The sequence below is a fragment of the Delphinus delphis genome, chromosome 19 (assembly GCF_949987515.2).
Source record: "Delphinus delphis chromosome 19, mDelDel1.2, whole genome shotgun sequence".
In the NCBI taxonomy this organism is placed as follows: domain Eukaryota; kingdom Metazoa; phylum Chordata; class Mammalia; order Artiodactyla; family Delphinidae; genus Delphinus; species Delphinus delphis.
In genome coordinates this window covers 10,790,866-10,813,765 of record NC_082701.1, presented here as the reverse complement: position 1 = coordinate 10,813,765, position 22,900 = coordinate 10,790,866, and the positions used below count along the sequence as shown (strand labels likewise).

The following is a 22,900-nucleotide window of genomic DNA, read 5'->3' as shown; positions in this document are numbered from 1 at the left end:
ACGCTTCCGCGCCCCGCGCGCCCCAGCCCGCCACCAGCCCGTGCGGGCCGCCCTGTTCCGGCATGGGCCAATGAGCGCAAGGGGGCGGTGCCTGGGGGCGGTGCGCGCATTGTTCACGGCGGGACCAGCTTCGCGCCCCGGGCGGGGGTCCGGCGCGCCTGGTCTGGGTGGGTTGGGGCCGCGGGCAGCGCGCGTGGGTCAGCAGAGCGCGGGCGGGTCCCTCGCGGGGAAGAAGGAGGCGCCTTGCCTCTTCGGACCTGGCGATCAGCAGTCGAGTCCCGCTTGGTCTCCGGGGTGCGCCTGGCCTCCTCCGAACTTCGTTTTCCGGGCAAAAAGCCATTGTTCTGCCCCGAAGCGGGGGGAAGTTGGGACGCGGCGAGGCGGCCGCTTCCTGCCTCTGTCCCCGAGGGGCGCTGCTTGGGGCGCGGAGGGCCCAGGCGCCCTCCGCATTTTTGAACTTGGTCTCCTTTGGTCTCGGGCAGTCGTACTATTTTGCGTGGGAGCAAAACGGGCTGGGGCGGGGGCGGGGAAGGAATGGAAGACAAAGTGCTGGGGGAGGAGGTGAGCGGCAAAAACGGAGCAGCCCAGCTTTTTATCTCAAAGGCGAGAGAGGAAAATGCATCTGGTGGAAATGAACGGCTCTTCGTTCTTTAAGTTGTGAAGAGTGGCACCCAACCCCCAAGTTTTAGGGCGCACGTAGGGGGAAAAGCAACTGCACCTTTTAAAAATTTATTTCATGATTTTAAGGAAATGAATGTGGAGGAGATGGGATCGGGATTTGAGGACATGGTTCTAACCTAGGACCAAGTCGTTAATGGGCCCGCTAGGATTTGGCAGTCCATGTCCTTTGGATCAATTGCATGCGGCAGAGAGGAGACTGGACCGGGTTTAGAGAAGGCGGTGGGCTGGAGTCCGGTGGGGTCATCTTCGGCAGCCACCCTTAACGCTGTTCAGATCGATATTCCGTGAGCAACTCTTCCCTTAAATCATTTAGATCTTGAATCAGAGCAAGTCAAACTAGTAATAAAGGGGATATACGTTAGCACTTTTTTTTCGTATCAGTACAGTTTAACTCAAAATTCATTTTCTGGCTTTGTTTTTCCCTTGGACACAGCTGCAAAGTACTCTATGGGTTGAGTACGTCAAAAAGTCGTTTCTTGTTGCAGGAAACTGTCTCAATGTAATTTTGATCATTAAAACCATATTTATAAAGGATTCTGCAGGAGAAATGTATTTTTGTTGTTGTTTTAATAGGAAAGGCCTACTGTAGAAAATATGGAACTTCAGGAGCCCATCTTTCAATTTCTGGCATGTTCTTCAGTTTATTTGGTTAAATAGGTTACGTTCATACGATATCCTGGAGAAAACTTGAGTAACATTTGCAAACTCAGATATTATTTGCAAAGGAGGTGGGAAGAAGGAAGATTGCTTTTGGTGGGGGGTTGATTGCTTACTTGGGGGGGGGCTGCAGCCCAGAATACCTATTTTGGGATAAAACCTGCACTCCTGGGGTAGAGAGAACTGCGTACAATCTCTCTACAGCTCTTTTTGTATCCTCATCTTGTGGAGCCAGGCAGTAAATTGTGGAGCTGAGGCCAAAGGTGTATTTATTGTAATCCTACAAATAGCTGGATCAGTTTCAACTCACATTTCCTTGCAGAATTCATCTTGGGTGTGAGGTTTTTGCCCTGGAGGTTTCCAGTTTCCTCTTGATGATATATGTTATCCTGGGATACTTGCTTAATTTTTTTTTTTTTTTAAAGAAAAGAAAGCTTAAAAAAGAGAATGTTTTCTTTCCCTAAGAAATAAGTTTGTCCAGAATGTGATCCTAACTCATTGGGGGAAAAAAATCAATTTCTTGGAAGGTTTAATACATACATTGTCTATCCAACTGGGGATGCCCAGTTTGGGTAAAATAACGTTTAGATAATTTATTGGGAGAAACAAATATGACCTATTTGACTATAATTAAATTATCAAAGTTTTGTGATCCAAAGTTTGTGAAGTGCTCCTTAAAAGCAAAACCGGAAGTTGGCAGAATTGAGGAATGATTCCAGCTAATCCAATTGTGTCAAAACATGGGTTTGGGCCAAAGCTGATTCTGTTTTGACTGTCACATTTAAGAATTATTAAGACAAATTAGAACTAATTATTTTCTTATTCATTCAACAAATGGTTCCTCAGCATTTGCTGTCATCTAGACATGAGTGGATATAGTGCAGAGTCTGTAACAGCGCTGTCTAGTAGAAGTTTCAGAGAGGATGGAAATGCCTTATGTCCATGCGCTTCAGTGTGTCAGCCGCCAGCCATCTGTGGCTAGTGAACACTTGAAATGTGCTGCTGAGGAATTACTTTTTAATTTAATTTAATTTTAAATAATTTAAATTTAAATAGCCACGTGTAGCTAGTGGTTAAGTACTGGGCAATACAAGTCCTTAGGAATGCAAGGACTATACTTTAGACATTTTCAATGAAAGTAATGCAATTATTGATACTTAAGTTAATCCTGGAACATGAATAGTTTATCTACATTTCCATTTATACTTTACTGTTTATGAGAATGTTTAAAACATGTACAAAAAAGATATTAAAAAATACAGGCATACAGGCAAACATAAGTACTCTGTTTAATGCCACTTTCTTTCTGTGCAAGTGACAGTGCCAGTGACAAATATTAAGTAATTAATGTCTGAAATACCACCAAGAAAGGTTAAATATTTTCATGCTGCTCTTGTGGATCCGAAAGCAAAGATACCGAGACAAGAAATGAATGATGTGACAGTATTATTCTCAAGTCAATGGAAAAGTCAGAAATTGAGATGAAGCCAATACCCTGGATCTGTCAGCTTTGGCAGTTAAAACTAAATAACACTGGCTACATCTTACAAAACAGTTTCAGGCCAGCTCTTAGTTTTTTTTACAAATACTGTCTCATTGCCGTAATCAGAGTTGGTTAAAAGGAGTAACTAACACCATCCACACTGGACACACGCTCAATGGTCTGCATGGGATAAACTCAGGATGTATAATACATTGCACAAACTTGAATATTTAATGTGATGATTTGTCCCCCAACCAGGTCCGCTCACATTTGCAAGCCTGAGGTATAACTTACAGGCTAGCTGTGTTATGTGATGCTGACTCTGTATATGCAATGGATAAATGTTATACATACGTGACACACAGTGTTTATGTATCAGAACTCAAGTAAAAATAAGCACAGTTAGGGCCCTTGCAGAAGTTCTCAAGCTTTCAGTTTGCCTAAGTATCCCCTGGGCACACAATGCAAATATTGAACCCTGGGCCCCACCCCAGACATCCTGACCCAGGAGACCCCCCCGAGGCCGTCTGCAGCTCACACTGTTTAGAACACTTCTTACAAAGGGCAGCCTGTCCCAGCCCTCATTTTACAGATGAGGGCAAGGAATCGTAAATTGCTTCAAGTCCTGAGGCTGTGGAGCCTGTTCCTGCCATTCCCCACTTGTGCCTGGTGGGGGCGGGCAGGCTACGTCTGGAAGTAGTGAGGTAGCCTGCACGCAGTAGGCCCTCCAGGGCTGCACGAGGCCCGCCCCAGGCCGCCTAGCCTATTGCATGGCCCCTAAACATATACACAGACTGGACCCCCCTTGGATCCTGGGGGCTGGGGAGGTTAAGGAACGCTGTTGTAGGAGGTAGGGAACGACAATTAACCAACTCCTTTGCGATGTTGCTTTGGAGACCAGACCACAGCCCCCTATGAGAGACCTCTGTTGTAGAAGGCTTTTATTTTAAAGAGTGTCGTTTATTAATTTTGCAATCATATCAGTCCATGATTCCAATTTCTTACTATTAGAAACAGTGCAGTGACGAACATCTTTATTTTTTTTCTTAATTGGAGTATAGTTGATTTTTGATGTTGTGTTAGTTTCTGGTATACAGCAAAGTGACTCCTTTATACATATATGTATATATACACACACATATATATAAATACATTCTTTTTCAGATTCTTTTCCATTATAGTTTATTACAAGATATTGAATATAGTTCCCTGGGCTATACAGTAGGACCTTGTTGTTTATCTATTTTATATAGAGTAGTTTGTATCTGCTAATCCCAAACTTCTAATTTATCCCTGACCCCCCTTTCCCCTTTGGTAACCATAAGTTTGTTTTCTATGTTTGTGAGTCTCTTCTGTTTTGTAAATAAGTTCATTATATTATTTTCTTAGATTCCACATATAAGTGATATCATATGATATTTGTCTTTCTCTATATGACTTACTTCACTTAGTATGATAATCTCTAGGTCCATCCTTGTTGCTGCAGATGGCATTATTTCCTTCTTTTTTATGGCTGAGTAATATTCCATTGTGTATATAAACCACATCTTCTTTATCTGTTCCTCTGTCGGTGGACATTCAGGTTGCTTCCATGTCTTGGCTACTGTAAATAGTGCTGCTATGAACATTGGGATACATGTATGTTTTTGAATTAGAGTTTTCTCCGGATATATGCCCAGTAGTGGGATTGCTGGGTCCCATGGTAACTCTATTTCTAGTTTTTTAAGGAACCTCCATACTGTTGTCCATAGTGGCTGCACCATTTTACGTTCCCAGCAACAGTGTAGGAGGGTTCCTTCTTCTCCACACTCTTTCCAGCATTTATTATTTGTAGACTCTTTTTGTTTTGGCTATGTTTGGTCTTCGTTGCTGCGCGCGGGCTTTCTCTAGTTGCGGCGAGCGGGGGCTACTCTTCGTTGCGGTGTGCGGTCTTTTCATTGCCGTGGCTTCTCTTGTTGCAGAGCACAGGCTCTAGGCGCGTGGGCTCCGGTAGTTGCAGCACGCAAGCTCAGTAGTTGCAGCTCACGGGCTTAGTTGCTTTGTGGCATGTGGGATCTTCCCAGACCAGGGATTGGCAGGCGGATTCTTAACCACTGCGCCACCGGGGAAGTCCCTATTTGTAGAGTTTTTGAGGATGACCATTCTGACGGGTCGAACATCTTTTTTTTTTTGGCTGCACCGTGTGGCTTGTGGGATCTTAATTCCCAGACCAGGGATCGAACCTGGGCCCTCTGCCATGAAAGCGCGGAGTGCTAACCACTGGACTGCCAGGGAATTCCCTGGTTGAATATCTTTATCTTTGCATGTGCAAGGTGCTGGCACATCTCTGGAACAGCATGTATTGTACTGATGCTGTATTGAAGGGCAATGGGTCTACTTTTTTTTTTGTTGGCTATTGCCAAAGTGTCCCCCAGGGATCGACACTGATTTAGACTCCCACCCCAGGTAGATGGGGTTGCCTCTGTCCCCGAATTCTCAGCAACTCTAGGAGGTATAAGTCCATCTAGGGCATTTCTGAAAGTATTTGATGCTTAGCTGGTTTCAGTGGTATTCTAACACAAATTAGTCACGTCTGTTACACATCCCATATCTGCTTTTTTTCAAACCTTTGCCTGGTGCGGGATTGTTAGAGTGTAAAAATGATTTTATGAGTGCAGTTTTCCAGTGTGAAATATCATACATTATTTTCTCAAATTTAACAATAAGTTACACTTAACAAAGTTTTAAAATTTAGGGTGAAGTCCTTATTTAAAAACCAATAATTAGCTTGGGGATTCAAAGCAGTAAACAAATACACATCGTGAGTTTGCTAATTGTTCTCCCCGGATGCTAAAGGCGATCTTGAGCATCCTCTATAAATCCTGTGGGCACCATCGATAAACCCAGCGGTTTTAGGAGTGATGGACCTGAGAACTGGGTTGCAAATCCCCCTGTGAATCAAATGCATGCTCTTGTTTACTCCCTTCATTTGCTGGGTTACTTCTTGTCTAAAAGAACCCAAACAAAGAAATGTCTGTCGCTCAGGTCACATGAAACAAGAGATTTTCATTACCCTCTTTAATCCTGCTGCTTTGGTGAGATAGTACGAAGATAAGTCCAAAGGACACATTTTCTTTTAAAAAGTCATTTTCCTGCTTCTTGTTGGCAAAAATCTCAGTGATAATCAGAGGAACTGCATTTGGAGGCAAGGAATGTTAGAACCAAAAGGCACCGTGAAAATTCCGCTTTGCAGGTGAGCACAGGGTGGTCCAGAGGACGGCGGGAATGTCTAGTTTGACATGTCCAAGGCTGGGCCCCTGCTCATGCCGGGCAGCACCTTGCCAGCCCCCCAACCTCCAGCTCTGCTCCTCCATCACCATAGGCCTTTGTGGCTCTTAACTGAGCAAGGAGAGTGGGACATGCCCCGGGTGCCAAAAGGTTCAGATGGATACTGAAAAAACTCCCTCCACTCCTGTCCCCAGCAGTCTAGTTCTCCACTCTGGAAGCAACAAACTCAACCCCTTCCTAGGTTTTCTTCCAGGGCCTTTCTGTGCCTGAACCAGCAAGGATGCGTGGAGCGTTTTCTCCTGGTGCACCCTCCCGCTGGTTTCTTCTGGTCACACAAATGGTAGTGCACTAAGGCTGTTCTGCCTGCTGCTTTTTTTCCTCTTAGTTGTATGGCTCGAAGGTTGCTCCCCAACAAGTGGATAGACCTACCTTGCTCCTTTGAATCTCTCCATGATATTCTGTAGTTGCTGTATGGTAGTTTATATAAATAGATCCTGATTGACAGACGGTGAGTTGTTCCAATGTTTAGCTCTTGCTGCAAAGAGTAACATTTGTTTAAAAAATCAAGTTTTTCTGTTCTCTGGACTGTGAGAGGGATGCAGGCCTGCAGCAGAAGTGTCCATGATGACTGCAGAAACAAAACACTGGTTGAAATGCTGTTAATCTAATCACGATGCACGGCCAGGTGCTGGAGCCCGGCTCCTTTGGCTGGGCATGTCCTCACAGGTTCTGTGAGCATCTGAAATAACTCCCAGTTATTTCAGATGACAGTGGTGACCACTGTCTTTTGAGGTATTTTCATAGAATATTCCTCTTCGGGGCTGAAATCTTCTATTATACACGTTCTGGCTATGTAAGTGAAATGGGCTGCTGTCGACATCACCATTTCATATTTCTTGGGGTTTAGTACAAGTTGCATCCTGCAGTCGCTGCTTTTTAGAGTCTCATGTCTTAGTGTGAATGCTGCTGATGGGAGCACGTGTCCCAGAATGAATGGCACCTCAATGTACCCACGACTTCAGTAGACAGAGTTGGACAAGATAGTGAGGGTGCATCCAGATAGGAATTCGCAAGGTGAATTTTGGGTTCAGAGGTGGTCATGAGACCATGCACACAGCAAATATTTTTTAGTGGCTCTTTTGGCCTGGCACTGTGTTAGGCTACCCTGTAAGAGTGAGGAACAGGGCTGGCAGGGACCCCAGCCAGCAGTGACAACAGAGCAGGGCCCACAGCCTCATTTGGGGGGTGGATTGTATCAGGTAGGATCCTCCAGAGAAACACCGATATAGAAATGCCAATACCTAAAGAGATGTATTGCAGGGAATTGGCTTATGCCATTGTGGGCTGCCTGGCAAATTGGAAATCTTAAGGCAGGCCATCAGGAAGGGCAGGCTGGAATTCATGTTCACAGGCAAGATTTCTTCTTCCTCAGGGAAACCTCAGTTCTCTTCTTAAGGTCTTTCAACTGATTGGATGAGACCCACACAGATTATCCAGGAAAATCTCCTTTACCTCTAGTCAACGGATTGTAGACAAATACTGTTGCAGAAACACCTAGTGTTTGTTTGAGCAACTGGGGGCAATAACCCAGCCAGGTGGACACATAAGATCTCCAAGGTAGTATGTTATTATGTGAAAAATCTAAGCATGGAGCAATATTGTATGAGTTTCCTAGAGCTGCCATATAAGCTACCACAAGCTTGATGACTTAATAGAAATTTATTGTCTCAAGGTTCTGAGGGCCAGAAGTCTGAAATCAAGGTGTCAGCAGGGCCAAGCTCCCTTTGAAGGCTCTGGGGAAAAATCCTTTCTTGCTGCTATTAGCTTCTGCAGGTGGTTGCCTGCAGTCCTTAGCATCCCTTGGCACAGAGACCATTCCATTCTCCTCCTCTATCTTCACATGGACTCCTTCCCTGTCTCTCTTCTGTCTCTCTGTGTCTCAAGCCTCCCTCTCCTTTCTCTTATAAAGACATTTTAAATCTTCTAAGTCCAGTCATTGGTTGTAGGGCCCACCCTAAGTGCAGGATGCTCTTATCTTGACATCCTTAACTTAATCACATCTGCAAAGACCCTATTTCCAAATAAGGTCACGTTCACAGGTACTGGGGGTTAGGACTTGGACATGTCTATGTGGGGGCCATTATTTAGCCCTCTACAAATATATATGATATTACTTCTGTTGTGCAACCAAAAGGAATTTGTGTGTTGGTGCATGTACACAAATCTTTTGAGAGGATACTCAAGACATGCATAACAGTGGTTACTTTTGGGGGGCAGTGAAGAGGTGTTTTTTTTTTTTTAAGATTTATTATTTATTTATTTAATTATTTTTGGCTGTGTTGGGTCTTAGTTGTGGCACGTGGGATCTTCGTTGAGGCATGCAGGATCTTTCGCTGTGGCGTGCGGGCTTCTCTCTTGTTGTGGTGTGCGGGTTTTCTCTTCTCTAGTTGTGGTTTGCAGGCTCCAGGGTGTGTGGACTCTGTAGTTTGCAGCACTCAGGCTCAGTAGTTGTGGCACTCGGGCTTAGTTGCCCTGCGGCATGTGGGATCTTAGTTCCCTGACCAGGGATTGAATCTGCGTCCCCTGCATTGTAAGGTGGATTCTTTACCACTGGACCACCAGGGAAGTCTCTGAAGAGGTTTTTAATGATCAGTTTATGACCTTGTGAATATTTGAAAAATTTTACCTTGTGCATGTATAAATTTATATAAAATACTGTTTCCTGAGTTATCTAGCTTTTAAGCTCACGGATTACTTTGATCTTTGTTATAGTTTAATGTGTTTTTTAAAACTCAAATTTTATAAAAATTTTCTATAATAAAAATATTCAGGCCCTAGTCTCCCCTCAGTATATTCTGATTTCTTTATTGTGGAGAAATATTAAAGAAGATTTAAATAAAAAAGACTGTTGGGAATTCCCTGGCGGTCCAGTGGTTAGGACTCTGCGCTTTCCCTGCTGAGGGTGCGGGTTCGATCCCTGGTCGGGGAAATAAGATCCCTTAAGCCGTTATGCGTGGCCAAAAGAAAGACTGTTTATGAGCTGGAAGATTTGCTATTTTTAAGATGTCAACATCCCCAACTCGATCTAAGGATTTAACACACTCGCAATCAAAATCTCAGCATACTTAAAAAAAAAGAAATTGACAAGCTAATTCTAAAAGGACCTGGAATCATCAAGACAATCTCAAGGGACTTCCCCTGTGGTCCTGTGGTTAAGAATCTGTCTTGCAATGCAGGAGACACTGGTTTGATCCCTGGTCGGGGAACTAAGATCCCACATGCCGCAGGGCAACTGAGCCCGTGAGCCACAACTACTGAGCCCGCACTCTTTGGAGACCGCGCACCACAACTAGAGAGACGCCCGCATACTGCAACGAAGGGTCTGTGTGCCACAACTAAGACCTGATGCAGCCAAAAGTAAATAAATAAATATTAAAAAAAAAAAAGACAATCTCAAAAAGAATAAGGTAGGAGGACTCACAATTCAAAGTCTGGCTAGTTCACTGCTGTGGCCCCACTGTGTAGAGAGGGCTCAGGCACAAAAGACACTCAAAAACTTGTTGAATGAATGAAGAAGGTACTTCCTGCCACTCAAAGGTAAAGATGGCCAGGGAAGGACTTGGGTACAGTGGGGCTGCGGCAGGAGAGACTTAGAGGCCAGGGCTCATCCACGGGCTTGGTGGAGTTTGCCTCAGACCACCTGCCGGAGAGACAGCAGCAGATTGGAGCTGACTTCTGATGCATTACTTCATGCGGGACACATATCAACCTCATCCTCATCCTCACGTGGAGGAGACAAAGACCAGGTACAGGGTCCACGGCTGAGACAGTGGTATGAGCAGTTTATGTACTGCCATGGGACCTGCAAAAGGATGGCAGGTGCAGTGTGTACCAGGGGACAGTGTGTACCAGGGATAGTATGTACCAGGGGACTATTCACCATGGGGCACTGTGTACCAGGGGATGGCATGACCCAGGGGCAGTGTGTACCAGGGGACAGCATGTACAAGGGGACAGTATGTACTAGGGACAATGTGTATGGGGTGACAGTACATGCCAGCCTGCAGCCCAGCCCATTTACTTTGTAGCGACATTAGCATAATTTCCTTCTGATCAAAGTTTATCACTCTTTCTGGTTTGAAAAATCCCATGAAAACATTCAAACATTTTTATGACTCTGACATGAATTGCCAAAATGTCCACGGAAAGAATTACCCCAACTTCCCGCATTCCCCAGGTGTACACAACCTCCCTCTCACTTTCACAGGCTCATTCAGGCCTTTTCAGCTTGATGACCTCCTGCGAGTACATGAGGGTTTCTTGGTTTATTTAATTTGTGTATTGTTCTTTAATTGTTTCTTGATTTAAATTCCTTCCCATCAGGGTATAAACCCTCAAGGGTGGGAATGGAATTGGTACGTCCCTAAATCCACCACACCACCTGGCACAGAACTGTAACCCCAGCCTTAGTCATAAAATGAATAATTTGAAGGTAGGCATGGGGCAAATTCATCCCAGGAAAGAGCATATTAGTGATTTTAACCCCTCAAGTCCTCAATTAAATTAAAAATCAATTTAGAAGGCCCTGGTAAAAGTTGGGTGACTATGTGAAACCAGCCCTCATGCGCCGTGGGTGGGAATGCAAATGGCTTCATTGTTTCTGGAAAGTAATTTGCTAATGCGATTCCAGATCCTTAACACCAGTCACGCCCTTCTGTTATCCATTTGCCTAAGGAAAAAAAAATCAGAGATGTACAGAAAGATTTATTTATGTCCTGATTTGTTCACTGCAGTAGAGCTTATCATTAAATTGGAAATAGCTCAATGTCCATCAGCGGGCAGCTGACTTAAATGGAGTGTGCTGTGCTCGTCCAAGGAGATTCTCTATGATCCTTAAAATACAAGTTTTAGGAGATCTTTTTAAATGACATGGTGGAAACCATGTGTAATGTTAGGTTAAAAAATGCAGATTAAATAAACAGATGCAGTGTGGTCTCAATATTATAAAAATATCTATATAGATGCATCTAAAAAACGAGTGGAGAGAAATAATAAAAATACTTTATGTGAGATTAAAATTAGTTTTTTGATGCTTCTTGTCTATATTTTCCAAGATTTCTGTGATGAGTACACATTATGCTTATAGTCAGCATTTCTGAACTCAGATGCTCAAATTCGGACAGTTGGGTGGCTGGGTGGCAGGGTGGCAGGGGTGGGAGGGGGCAGACTCGAGAAGGACAGACTTTTTGAGTAAGAGAGGTAGAAATTATGAGAGGGAAGAAAAGTGAAGAGGTGCTGGTTTGATTTTTTAAAAATCATTAAAAAATTGTGCACCAGAACAAAGAAGGCTGTGGCATCTTAATAAGTTACAGCCCGTCAAGGTTTTCTTTTCATGAATTTTAACGCAGGAGAGGTAGCATTAAAATGCAACAAGTAGCAGGACTTCCCTGGTGGTCCAGTGGCTAAGGCTCTGTGCTCCCAGTGTAGGAGGCCGGGGTTCGTTCCCTGGTGAGGGAACTAGATCCCACATGCTGCAACTAGCAGATTGCATGCTGCAACTAAAGATCCCGCACGCGGCGACAAAGATTCTTCGTGCCGCAACTAAGACCCGGCATAGCCAAAAAAAAAAAAAAAAAAAGCAGCAAGTGGTAAGTATCACAACTAGAAGAATTAAGGAGAGAACAGTTGCCGCTGAGACTCTCAGGTATCTTTCTGAGAAATCACAGACCCAGCGGGCATGAAACGGTGAGGCCTCAGAGGACCAGACCCTGGTACTTTTGGTGTCCTGATGGAGCATCTTGTTTCCCTGGCAGGATGTATCTGTATGCTTGGCTCCCTAGCCCTGGTTCTGGGGAGAGCACCCACCTCCCTTTGGGGTGCCAACCCTCACTCTCTCCGTGTGGTTGGGTGTGCGTTGGCTGTGGGGCTGGACATGCATCCTGGGAGTTTATGCAGCTCCTGGCTTGGGGATGGCCGTGACTCAAGTTGGGGCAGTTACAGCCCTCCCCCGGCCTTCACCTAAGCACCCTGCGGGAGGGTCTTGCTTCCTCTGAGGTGGCTAAATTGGAGGGATGTTTGTCATGCCCTCCCCCGCCACCCCTTGATAAGCGTTTCTACTGAGAGACACTGAAGCCAGCACACAGAGAAAGGCAGGCTAAGAAGGAGAGAATGAGAAATAGAGAAAAATAGAGAGAAACCTGGGACAAACCCAGAGTATCCGCCGGGGCCTTCCTAGTTGGGACATCCCTCTGGTGGTCTAAGCTAGTATGAACTGGGTTTCTGCCCCCTCCTGTCAACCCAAGACTCATTTCAACTTCCCATCAAACATTTGTAAAACTTGATGTTCTAGGCCACAAAGAATATCAAATTCCAAAAGTGGAAACCATATGGGCCCCATTCTCTGATCACGAGGTAATAAAACAGGAGACTAACCAAAAAGGGGGGCTGTCCAGAAAGAATCTAAACAAACACATCACAGAAGCAGACATCACCATCAACAGGCACCTCAGAAGATGCTCCATGTCACTGCTCATTAGGGACACACACGGTAAAACCACACCTCTGCCGAGCAGATACAATTTAGAAGACTGACAATAGCAAGTTCTGGTGAGGGTGTGGGGAAGCTGGAACCTGCACACGCTGCTGGGGGGAAGGCAAAATGGTTCGGCCGCTCTGGGGATCAGTTTGGCGGTTTCTTAAAAGTACATAGACACTTACCATATGACCCGGAAATCCCCCTACGTATCTATCCAAGAGAATTGCAAACACATGTCCGCATGAATCCTGTATGTGAATGCTCAAGCAGCTTCATTCGGAATAGCCAAATGCCCGTCAGCTGGTAAATGAATAAACACGTTTTGGTACAACCATCCTAGGGACGGCTGCTCGGCAACTAAAAGGAAGGGATTACTGATGGAAGAAACAACACGGACACGTCTCAACGTCTTACGCTCAGTGAAAGAAGCCAGACACAAAGGACTACATATATATGCTTTCTTTTCTATGAAATTCTAGAAAAGGCAAAACTTACAGACACAGGAAGCAGATCAGTGGCTGCCTGAGCCAGGGGTGGGGGCTGTCTGCAGAAGGCACATGGGATATTTGGCAGGATGCTCCCCAAACTGGACTGGGGATGTGGTCCTAAAGTCTTTCTTCACTGTCCTAGGATTTCCTCTGCCTCTCTCATGGGACAGCCATACAACAGAATGCCTTATGGTCATAAAAAGTGCTGTAGAATTTTTTTTTTTCTTGTCCTGGGCAGACAGACGTGTTAAGTTTTTAAAAAAGCAGACTATAAAGCTATATACACAAAATGATTCCATATTTGTTAACTATGTCCACAAAAGGCTGGAAATACATTTGTCTAATTTTTGCTTATTTTTTAAAATCGTGTCTGCTCAAGGAATGTGTATTGCTTACATAATGAACAAATAGAAAAGGTATTTGTAAGGAAGCCTGGAGAGGGACTTCCCTAGTGGTCCAGTGGTTAAGACTCTGCGCTCCCAATGCAGGGAAGTAGATCCCTCATGCCGCAACTGAAAGATCCCGCACATGGCAACGGGGATCCCGTGTGCCGCAACTAAGACCCGGCGCAGACAAATAAAAAAAACCCCAGAAAGTCTGGGGACCCTCCACTCTGGTCTTTTCTTCCATCATCTTCTGTATCCTAAAACTTAATTATGGTGGTGGTTGCACAACTATATACATTTATCAAAACGGGTAGAACTGTTTAAAATGAGTGTATTTTATTGTATTTAAGCTATATCCCCCAAAGCAGAAACTAGTGAAACTGGAGAAATCTGAATAAGGTTTGTGGATTGTACCAATGTCTATTTCCTGGTTGTGATATTGTGCTATAATTATGCAAGATATCAACTTTGAGAGAGGCTGGCAACCACCAGAAGCTGGAAGAGGCAATGAAGAGTCCTCTTCTAGAGCCTTCAGAGGGAATGTGCCCCTGCCGACACCTTGATTTCAGACTTCTGGTGTCTGGAGCCGTGAGAGGATAAATTTCTGTAAGTTTTAAGCCATGTGGTTTGCTGTACTTTGTTATAGCAGCCCCGGGAAACTCATACAGAGGACTTTGAGCCACTGATGGTAGTGACATTTGAATCAGTGTGGAGGGATGGTTAGGCAATGAGAGGTGTCAGACTAATTGGTAATCTTTTAGGAAAAAAAATAATAAAGTTGTACACTTTACACTGACACAAAAATTTTAAAAATATCAGATCGATAAAAGCTTAAATTTTTTTAAAAAGTAAGGCTATGACAGAAGAAAATATAGGAAAGATAAATTTGTTTACTCATGGAAAGTCCTTTCTAAGCATAATACAAATGTCATTAAAATAAAAAAGATGAGTAACTATAAAGATGCATTAAAAAGCAAATGCGGGAATTCCTTGTTGGTCCAGTGTTTGGGACTTGGGGCTTTCACTGCTGGGGCGTGTGTTCAATCCCTGGTCAGGGAATTATGATCTTGCAGGCCTGGTGGTGCAGTCAAAAAAAAAAAGAAAAAAGCAAATGCAGTGCTGAAGCTTGGTTGGGTCTTGCTTTGAAAAAGAAATTTTGGGGCTTCCCTGGTGGTGCAGTGGTTGGGAGTCTGCCTGCCGATGCGGGGGACGCGGGTTCGTGCCCCGGTCCGGGAGGATCCCACGTGCCGCTGAGCGGCTGGGCCCGTGAGCCATGGCCGCTGAGCCTGCGCGTCCGGAGCCTGTGCTCCGCAGCGGGAGAGGCCGCAGCAGTGGGAAAATTTGAATCTTGATTGAATATTAGATGAGATGGAGTATTATTTTTCATTTTCTCAGGTGTGATAGTGATTTTGCAGCTAGGTAGGAGGCGGGCCTGGTTCTCAGGCAATGTATATTGAGGTGTTTAGTGGGGAAATGCCATCAACACCTACTTCTTTTCATATGAATCGGCAAAAACAAATTGGTAAAACAAATGTGGCAAAATGCTGAGAATTAAGTGGAGAGTACCCAGGTGTTCATGAGCTCTTCCTTCAACTTTGCTGTATGTTTGACATTTTTTATCATAAAAAGGTAGTGAGAAAAATGAAATTATAAGTGGACAGGATGTTAACATCCATGCTTTATTCTTTATAGAAATAAAAACAGATATACACTATAATATGTAAAATAGATAAAAAACGAGGACCTACTGTATAGCACAGGGGACTATATTCAATATCCTGTAGTAACTTATAATGGAAAAGAATCTGAAAAAGAATAGATATATATTTTTATGTATAACTTAATTACTTTGCTGTACACCTGAAACACTGTAAACCAACTGTACTTCAATTTAAAAACAGAAATAAAAAAAAGAGGTCCTGGGGATTCCCTGGTGGTCCAGTGGTTAGGACTGTGTGTTCTCACTGCCAAGGGCCCAGGTTCAATCCCTGGTCAGGGAAATAAGATCCCACAAGTTGTGCAGTGTGGCCAAAAAAACAAAAACAAAAACAGAGAGACTCCAAGAAAAAAATGGGCAAAGAGACAAATAAAGAGGCAATTTGCAGAAGAAAAGTTAAGAAAAAAAGTTAAGATGGTAAAGAAATACTTGGAAAAGATGATCCCATCCTAGTAATAATCAAATAAATGCAAATTAAAATATCAATTACAGCATCTATTTTCACCCATCAGATTGTCAACAATTTTTTTTTTCGGGCCCACTATGCGGCATGCAGGATATGCGGCATGCGCACTGTGCCCACTGCATTGGAAGCGCAGAGTCTTAACCACTGGACCACCAGGGAAGACCCAACAGTTTTTTTTTTCCTAAATAAATTTATTTATTTATTTATTTTCGGCTGCGTTGGGTCTGCATTGCTGCGCATAGGTTTTCTCTAGTTGCGACGAGCAGGGGCTGGTCTTCGTTGCAGTGCGCGCGCTTCTCATCACGGTGGCTTGTCTTTGTTGCCGAGCACGGCTACCTGGGCCGAGTGGCTCACGGGTTTAGCTGCTCTGCGGCATGTGGGATCTTTCCGGACCAGGGCTCGAACCCGTGTCCTCTGCATTGGCAGGTGGATTCTTAACCACTGCACCACCAAACAAGTGCCGACCCAACAGTTTTTTTTCTTTTTTTTGTGGTACGCGGGCCTCTCACTGCTGTGGCCTCTCCCACTGCGGAGCACAGGCTCCGGACGCGCAGGCCCAGCGGCCATGGCTCACGGGCCCAGCCGCTCCGCGGCACGCGAGATCCTCCCGGACCGGGGCCCGAACCCGTGTCCCCTGCATCGGCAGGCGGACTCTCAACCACTGCGCCACCAGAGAAGCCCCGACCCAACAGTTTTAAAAATTGATACTACAGAAACATTTAAGGACAAATGGTGAGGATGTAGGGAGGGATACAAGCTCAAGCGTGGGTTGGCTGCGTGCAGTCAGCCTTGGCCATTAACAGAGACTCCGAAAGGAGTGAAGAAAACTTTGTTCCAGGGGCCCCATTTGAAAAACAAACACAGTTTTCTTTTTAAAATTTTTATTTATTTATTTTTTAAAAACATCTATCTTTATTTATTTACTGGCTGAGCCATGCGGCATGTGGGATCTTAGTTCCCTGACCAGGGATCGAACCCACGCCCTTGTCAGTGAATGCACCGAGTTCTAACCTCTGGACCACCAGGAAATTCCCCACATTTTTCCTGATTATGAAAGTAAAACATATTCCATAGAAAATACATGAACATTTAGATAGAATAAAGATCACCTAGAAAAAGGGCAATATTAATATACTTATATAATTGCTTCTTCCTTACTATTTTATATGGTTTATAATCTTTATCCTTTCTTCACTTAACGTTACACCAGGAGCATTTTCCCATAAAAAGAAAGTTCTCTGCAAATGTAACTTTACATGATGGCACAGTTGTCCCTGGATAATTGTCATTATTGAGCACTTACATGCCAGGGACTGTGACAAGAGTTTATAGAGATGATCGTGTTTAATTCTTGTCTCACACTAGTGTTTAATTCTTGTCTCACACTAGTCCAAGAAGCAGGTAAAATTATTATTATTTTTTTAATTTTTTTTTATTTTTGGCTGTGTTGGGTCTTCTTTTCTGTGCGAGGGCTTTCTCCAGTTGTGGCAAGCGGGGGCCACTCTTCATTGTGGCGCGTGGGCCTCTCACTGTTGTGGCCTCTCTTGTTGCGGAGCACAGGCACCAGACGCGCAGGCTCAGTAGTTGTGGCTCACGGGCCTAGTCGCTCAGCGGCATGTGGGATCTTCCCAGACCAGGGCTCGAACCCGTGCCCCCTGCATTGGCAGGCAGATTCTCAACCACTGCACCACCAGGGAAGCCCAGGTAAAATTATTATTCCCACTTTAGCAACTTTAGATTTCCTACTTTGGCTTGTGACCCCTTCCTGTATCTTCTGGGCCAGCGGTGCAGCATTGTCTGTTGCTTCCTCTGACCCCTGCTTCCCCCCTCACATCTCCTCCTCTGACTCCCACCCTCCGGCCTTCTTTGTTCACTTATAAGGACAGCTGTGATTACATGGGCCTGCCCGGATAATCTGGGATCATCTCCTATCTCAAGGCCCTTACCTTTATCACGTCTGCACAATCACTTTTGCCTTGTAAGGCAGCATATTCACAGGCTCTGGGCTTTCAGGTGTGGACATCTCCGGGAACTGTTATTCTGCCCACCACACTTGCCCACATGACACAGTGTAAGCGATGGAGGCCAGATTCCTCCCTGCTGACACATTGTGATCTATTCAACCTCTGCAAATTGTTGGCTGGTTAGATTATTTCCAGTTGTTTTAACATTGAATAAATAATGCTGGATAAGCATTTTTGAATAGAAAACATTTTGTAATTGGAATTATTTCCTTATGGTATGTTTTCTTGGAGGGAATCTTGGGATCAAAGGGTATAATAATTTCTGTTGCTCTTGATACTAAGGGCTGTCCAAAAAGATTGGCCACTGCCCACAACCAGTAGCACCATATTTATCAGAGAATTCTAGCTCACATTTTTGTCTTAGAGCAGGAACAGCAAAAAGTGAATCCAGTTGGCATGGAGACCAAGTGCCGAGGCGGAGGGCTTCTGCTCAGGTTGCGGGCTGAAAATTGCTGTTCTCAGGTGGAACGTGGTCCATAGATCTCCTTTATTTTGCTTGCACACTTTAAAAAATGTATACATAATTCACCAAGATAAAATTCACCATTTTAAAGTATACGATTCAATGGTTTTTAGTATATTAATAAGGTTGTACAACCATCATCACAGTCAGTTTAGAGCATTTCCACCATCCCCCAAAGAAACTCTGAACGCGTCGGTGGTCACTCTCCATCCTCCCCCACCCCCGACCACCCAGCCCCTGGAAACCACTAACCTACTTTCTCTCTCTATGGAGTTGCCTCTTCTGGAATTTCATATAAATGGAATCATACAGTATGTGGCCTTTTGTGTCTGGCTTCTTTCGCTGAGCACCATGTTTTCAGGGTTCACGTTTGGCGTGTGGTGTGTCTGCTTCGGTGAGTAATATTCCACCACCTGGATGTGCCACATGCTGCTTATCCACTCATCCACTGATAAGACCTTTGGGTTGTTGTCGCTTTTTAGCTGTTACAAATAATGCTGTTGTGAGCCGCTGTGTGCAAGTTTTTCTTTGAACACCCATTTTCCATTTTCTGGGGTATACACCCAGGAGTGGAATTGAGGGATTTTGTGGAATTCTCTGTTTACCTTTTTTTTTTTTTTTTTTTTAGTATGAGGGCCTCTCACTGTTGTGGCCTCTCCCGTTGTGGAGCACAGGCTCCGGACGCGCAGGCTCAGCGGCCATGGCTCACGGGCCCAGCCGCTCCGCGGTACGTGGGATCTTCCCGGACCGGGGCACGAACCCGTGTCCCCTGCATTGGCAGGCGGACTCTCAACCACTGCGCCACCAGGGAAGCCCCCTCTGTTTACATTTTGGAGGAGCGCAGTGGCTGCACCATTTTACATCCCCACCAGCAACGCACAGCTTCCAATTTCTCCACATGCTCAACGCTTCTTATTTTCCGTTTTTTAAATTCTAGCCATCCTAGTGGTTGTGAAGTGGTGTCTCATCGTGGTTTTGATTTGATCTCCCTAACGTACACATGTTCTTTTTAATTGGAGCTAGTCATCTCTTGAAAAACTGTAAAAGTCAGGTAACCCTGGGTGGATTCCCCCCGACAGGCTCCTGCATGCGCCTGCTTTCTCTCTCACTCCTGTTTGCCATTCTGGACTTAGGGGCTTACCCAGCCTGGATGGCAACTCCCATGGAGGGTGGGGTGCTGCTTGCTCGGTGCTGTCTCCAGACACTGGATGCCCAGCCGGGAGTGGGTCTGGGCCCCTCCCCCTGGTGGCTCCTCTCCCTGGCGGGCTCCTGATTCAGCCTCTTTGGGTGCTGTGTGGTGTTGATTGTTCTGCAGGTTTCTCTCTTACAGGCCGCGGGAGATGGTGAAGTAAGGCCTGGATCAATGAGGCAGCTGGGAGACGCATTTAGCTAAGTGGCTGCGTTAGTCCACTCAGGCTGCTAGAACAGAACACCATAGACTGGGTGGCTTATAAAAAAACAGACATTTATTTCTCACCGTTCTGGAGGCTGGAGTCCAAGATTGGGGTTCCAGGGTTCTGGCGAGGGACCTATTCGGGGTTCCAATCTGCAGACTTCCTGTTGCATCCTCACATGGTGGAAAGCGGGTGAGAGAGGGCTCTCAGGTCTTTTATATGAGCACACTAACCTTGTTCATGGGGGCTCCACCCTCATGACAATATCACCTCCCAAGGCCCCCTGCTCCTAATACCATCACATTAGGGGTTAGGATTTCCACATATGAACTTTGGTGGGGACACAGGCATTCAGTCCACGACACTGTGATTGGTTCAAAGTTCAGTGACTCTTGTTTCATGAAAACCTGCCCAGGGCCGGGGCAGGTGGCTTCTCTGACAGATGCCCTCTGAACACTTTTGGAAAGGCTAAACCACCTAGCTGGCCGGCAGGGTTCAGCCCTCAGAGCTACGAGAGTGGGAATTGCTTGTAGGAAATGAGCTAGTGCTCACTTGAAGGCTGGGATGAGGCCTGGGCCTCCAGAGGCCGGCACACCTGGATTCAGGTTCAGAATTCGCCCCGAGTTGGGAGGAATTTAGCAGTAGATGCCGCTTGGGGTGACGTCAGGACTGAGAGTCACTTGGGCCTCAGTGAATGTTAGATGTCATTACGACATCTCATTATTACATCATTGTATGCCTGCTCCAAAAATAACTTGCCAAGGTGAAGGCACAGAGCAGAATATAGTAAAATGTCAGAGAGTAGAATAGAGCTGGAGGAGAGGCCCCAGATATGGGAGCCACGGGGTCTTCCACACCAACAAGTGGGGCTACCACATGCTCCCCGGCAGGCAAGGGGGCTTTCTGCCACCTCTCCCCACACCCAGAGTTGGAGGGATTTCTGCCCAGGCCTTGCCCAGGGTCGGTGGCAGGGTGTCCACTCTGAAATGAGCACAGGGCTGGAGCAGGGCCCTTCCCATCTTCTCTGCCACCTGAAAATGTCTGCTCTGGGGCTGGACACGCAGGCAGCATCGATAGTAGAAGCGGCAGGAGGGGGATGGGTGTCCACTGTGCTAGTTTCTCTGAGATGGAGGAGTTTCCAGGGTAGTGGGTTGAATCGTGTCCCTGATGTGTCCAAGTCTTAATCCTGGGGGACCTGTGAATGTGGCCTTATTTGGAACAAGGGTCTTTGAATATGTGGTTAAGTCAAAGATCTCGAGATGAGATCACCCTGGATTTGAGCTGGGCCCTAAATCCAATGTCAGATGTCCTCATATGAGGAAGGAGAGGGGGATTTGGGACACAGACACAGGGAGAAAGCTGTGTGCCAGCGATGCAGAGATTGGAGTGATGTGTCTACAAGCCAAGGATTGTTGGTAAACCCAGAAGCTGGAAGAGGCAAGGATGGACTCCCTCTCAGCCTCCAGAAAAAAACAACCTGCCAACCTTGATTTCAGATCTCTGGCCTCCAGAACAATGGGTTTCTGTTGTCTTAAGCCCTCCAGATTGTGGTAATTTGTTACGGCAGCCCTAGGAAACTAACACAGCTTGTGTGAGGGCCTTTCAGTGCTAGAACTGGGAGAATCCTGCACAAATAGAAGGGTTGGTCAGCCTGGTGCTGGAAATATCCACCATGTTTTTTATTTTTTTTAAATTTATTTTATTATTACTTTTTTATTGTCTTCTCTTTTTATTTATTTACTTATTTAATTTTTGGCTGCGTTGGGTCTTCGTTGCTGTGTGTGGGCTTTCTCTAGTTGCGCAAGTGGGGGCTACTCTTCGTTGCTGTGCGCGGGCTTCTCATTGCAGTGGCTTCTCTTGTTGCGGAGCACGGGCTCTAGATGCGCGGGCTTCAGTAGTTGTGGCGCATGGGCTTAGTTGCTTCGCGGCATGTGGGATCTCCCCGGACCAGGGCTTGAACCTGTGTCCCCTGCATTGGCAGGAGGATTCTTAACAACTGTACCACCAGGGAAGTCCCAGCCACCATGTTTTTTAAACTTGAGTCAAAACACATGAGACAGCTCTGGCAGATGGCATTTTGAGTTTCTCTTAGATCGGGACTGGTCACTTTTCTACGTCTCAGCTCCCCCTTCTGTCTGTCTCTCTGGTATCCAGCTTTAGGTAGCATTTGGGGCCTCCTGTTTAGGTTGCCATGGCTTCCAGGGAGCAGGAATGGGCAGGGGGTGCCTGTCACCCCCTCAGTAGCCCTGTATGTCTTTGGGAATGTGCAATCTCACCGTGTCTCAGCTTCCCTCCTTTGAAAAGAGGAGATTCTTCCGGCCTGGGTTATATAGATGATCCAGCTTCCAGCTGAAAGTTGCAGCAGATGACAAAGTGCCAAGTGGTCCTCATCTTCCTGGGGCTTGTTCCTGAGCTGGGAGGCACTGGTGGTTTCATTTAGGAAAGAAACAGCCAACATCTGGTGGCAGCGGGAGCCCAGAAGCCCCGTCCTGGGAGGAGAGCTGAGCTGCCCCACAGAGAATGTCTGCTTGCTTACTTTTTCCTATTTCCTGCCTGATCAGATCAGCAGACCCACTGATTATCTAACCAGCGAGACCGCCTGAGAGAAAGGAAGTGTTCCACACTTCCCACCACCCAGACCCCATCTTCCTGGTTGTCCACACAGGTGCCTGGGGGGACTGCAGCACCCACCCTGGGGCGCAGCTGTGGGCACCTCCTCCCTGCCCCCTAGGGACTGACTTTGCAGCTGTAAAGCCAACAGCCAGGAGAATCATTTTGCCCTCGACACAGGTGGGGTCTCGCTTGGATTCATCCCAAACTCTCCTGCCCTTCTCACTATAGTCGATCCCAGGAAACCTCCTCTGATGTTCTGGAAGCCTCCCAGGAACCCCCCAGAGTCCTTTATCTCCATCTCCAGCAACACAGAGTTGTTTGGCTGGAGATGTATTGATAGTTACACCTGGGCCGAGGCCTTCCCCTGGACGAGGCCTCTTGAACACAAGCAAGAATTCCTTTTGATCTCACAGCTTCTCAACTGCAAGTATTTAGAAATGACTCTTGCCCTGAAGCAGGTGGCCAAGTGCCAGGAGGGCAGGCAAGACAGAGGAGTTGGGCGGGCTGGGGAGGGATGCAGATTCCCCCCGAGGCTGGGTGCAAAGGAGGGGACTAGTTTGCACGTTGGGGGTTGGGGGGCGAGGAGATTTACTCTTTCAAGAGTCTGGTCTTATATTTTCCTTACATCTTGTGTTGTCCATATATATAAAAGTAATGTGTGCTCACCATAAAAGATATATTTCTATTTTGTGTATTTAATATATACATAAAATATTTCAAATGTGT

General features: G+C 45.8%; 1 protein-coding gene across 1 annotated transcript in view; it reads right to left on the bottom strand.

Annotated features, from left to right (window-relative positions):
- Window positions 1-113: 113 nt before the first annotated feature.
- ENPP7 (ectonucleotide pyrophosphatase/phosphodiesterase 7) overlaps window positions 114-22,900 on the bottom strand; it is a 44,604-nt gene continuing 21,817 nt past the window's right edge. Inside the window, exon 5 of the mRNA XM_059997909.1 lies at window positions 114-487. Within this exon, the coding sequence (XP_059853892.1) occupies window positions 114-487 (374 nt within the window). The remainder of the gene's footprint in view (window positions 488-22,900) is intronic.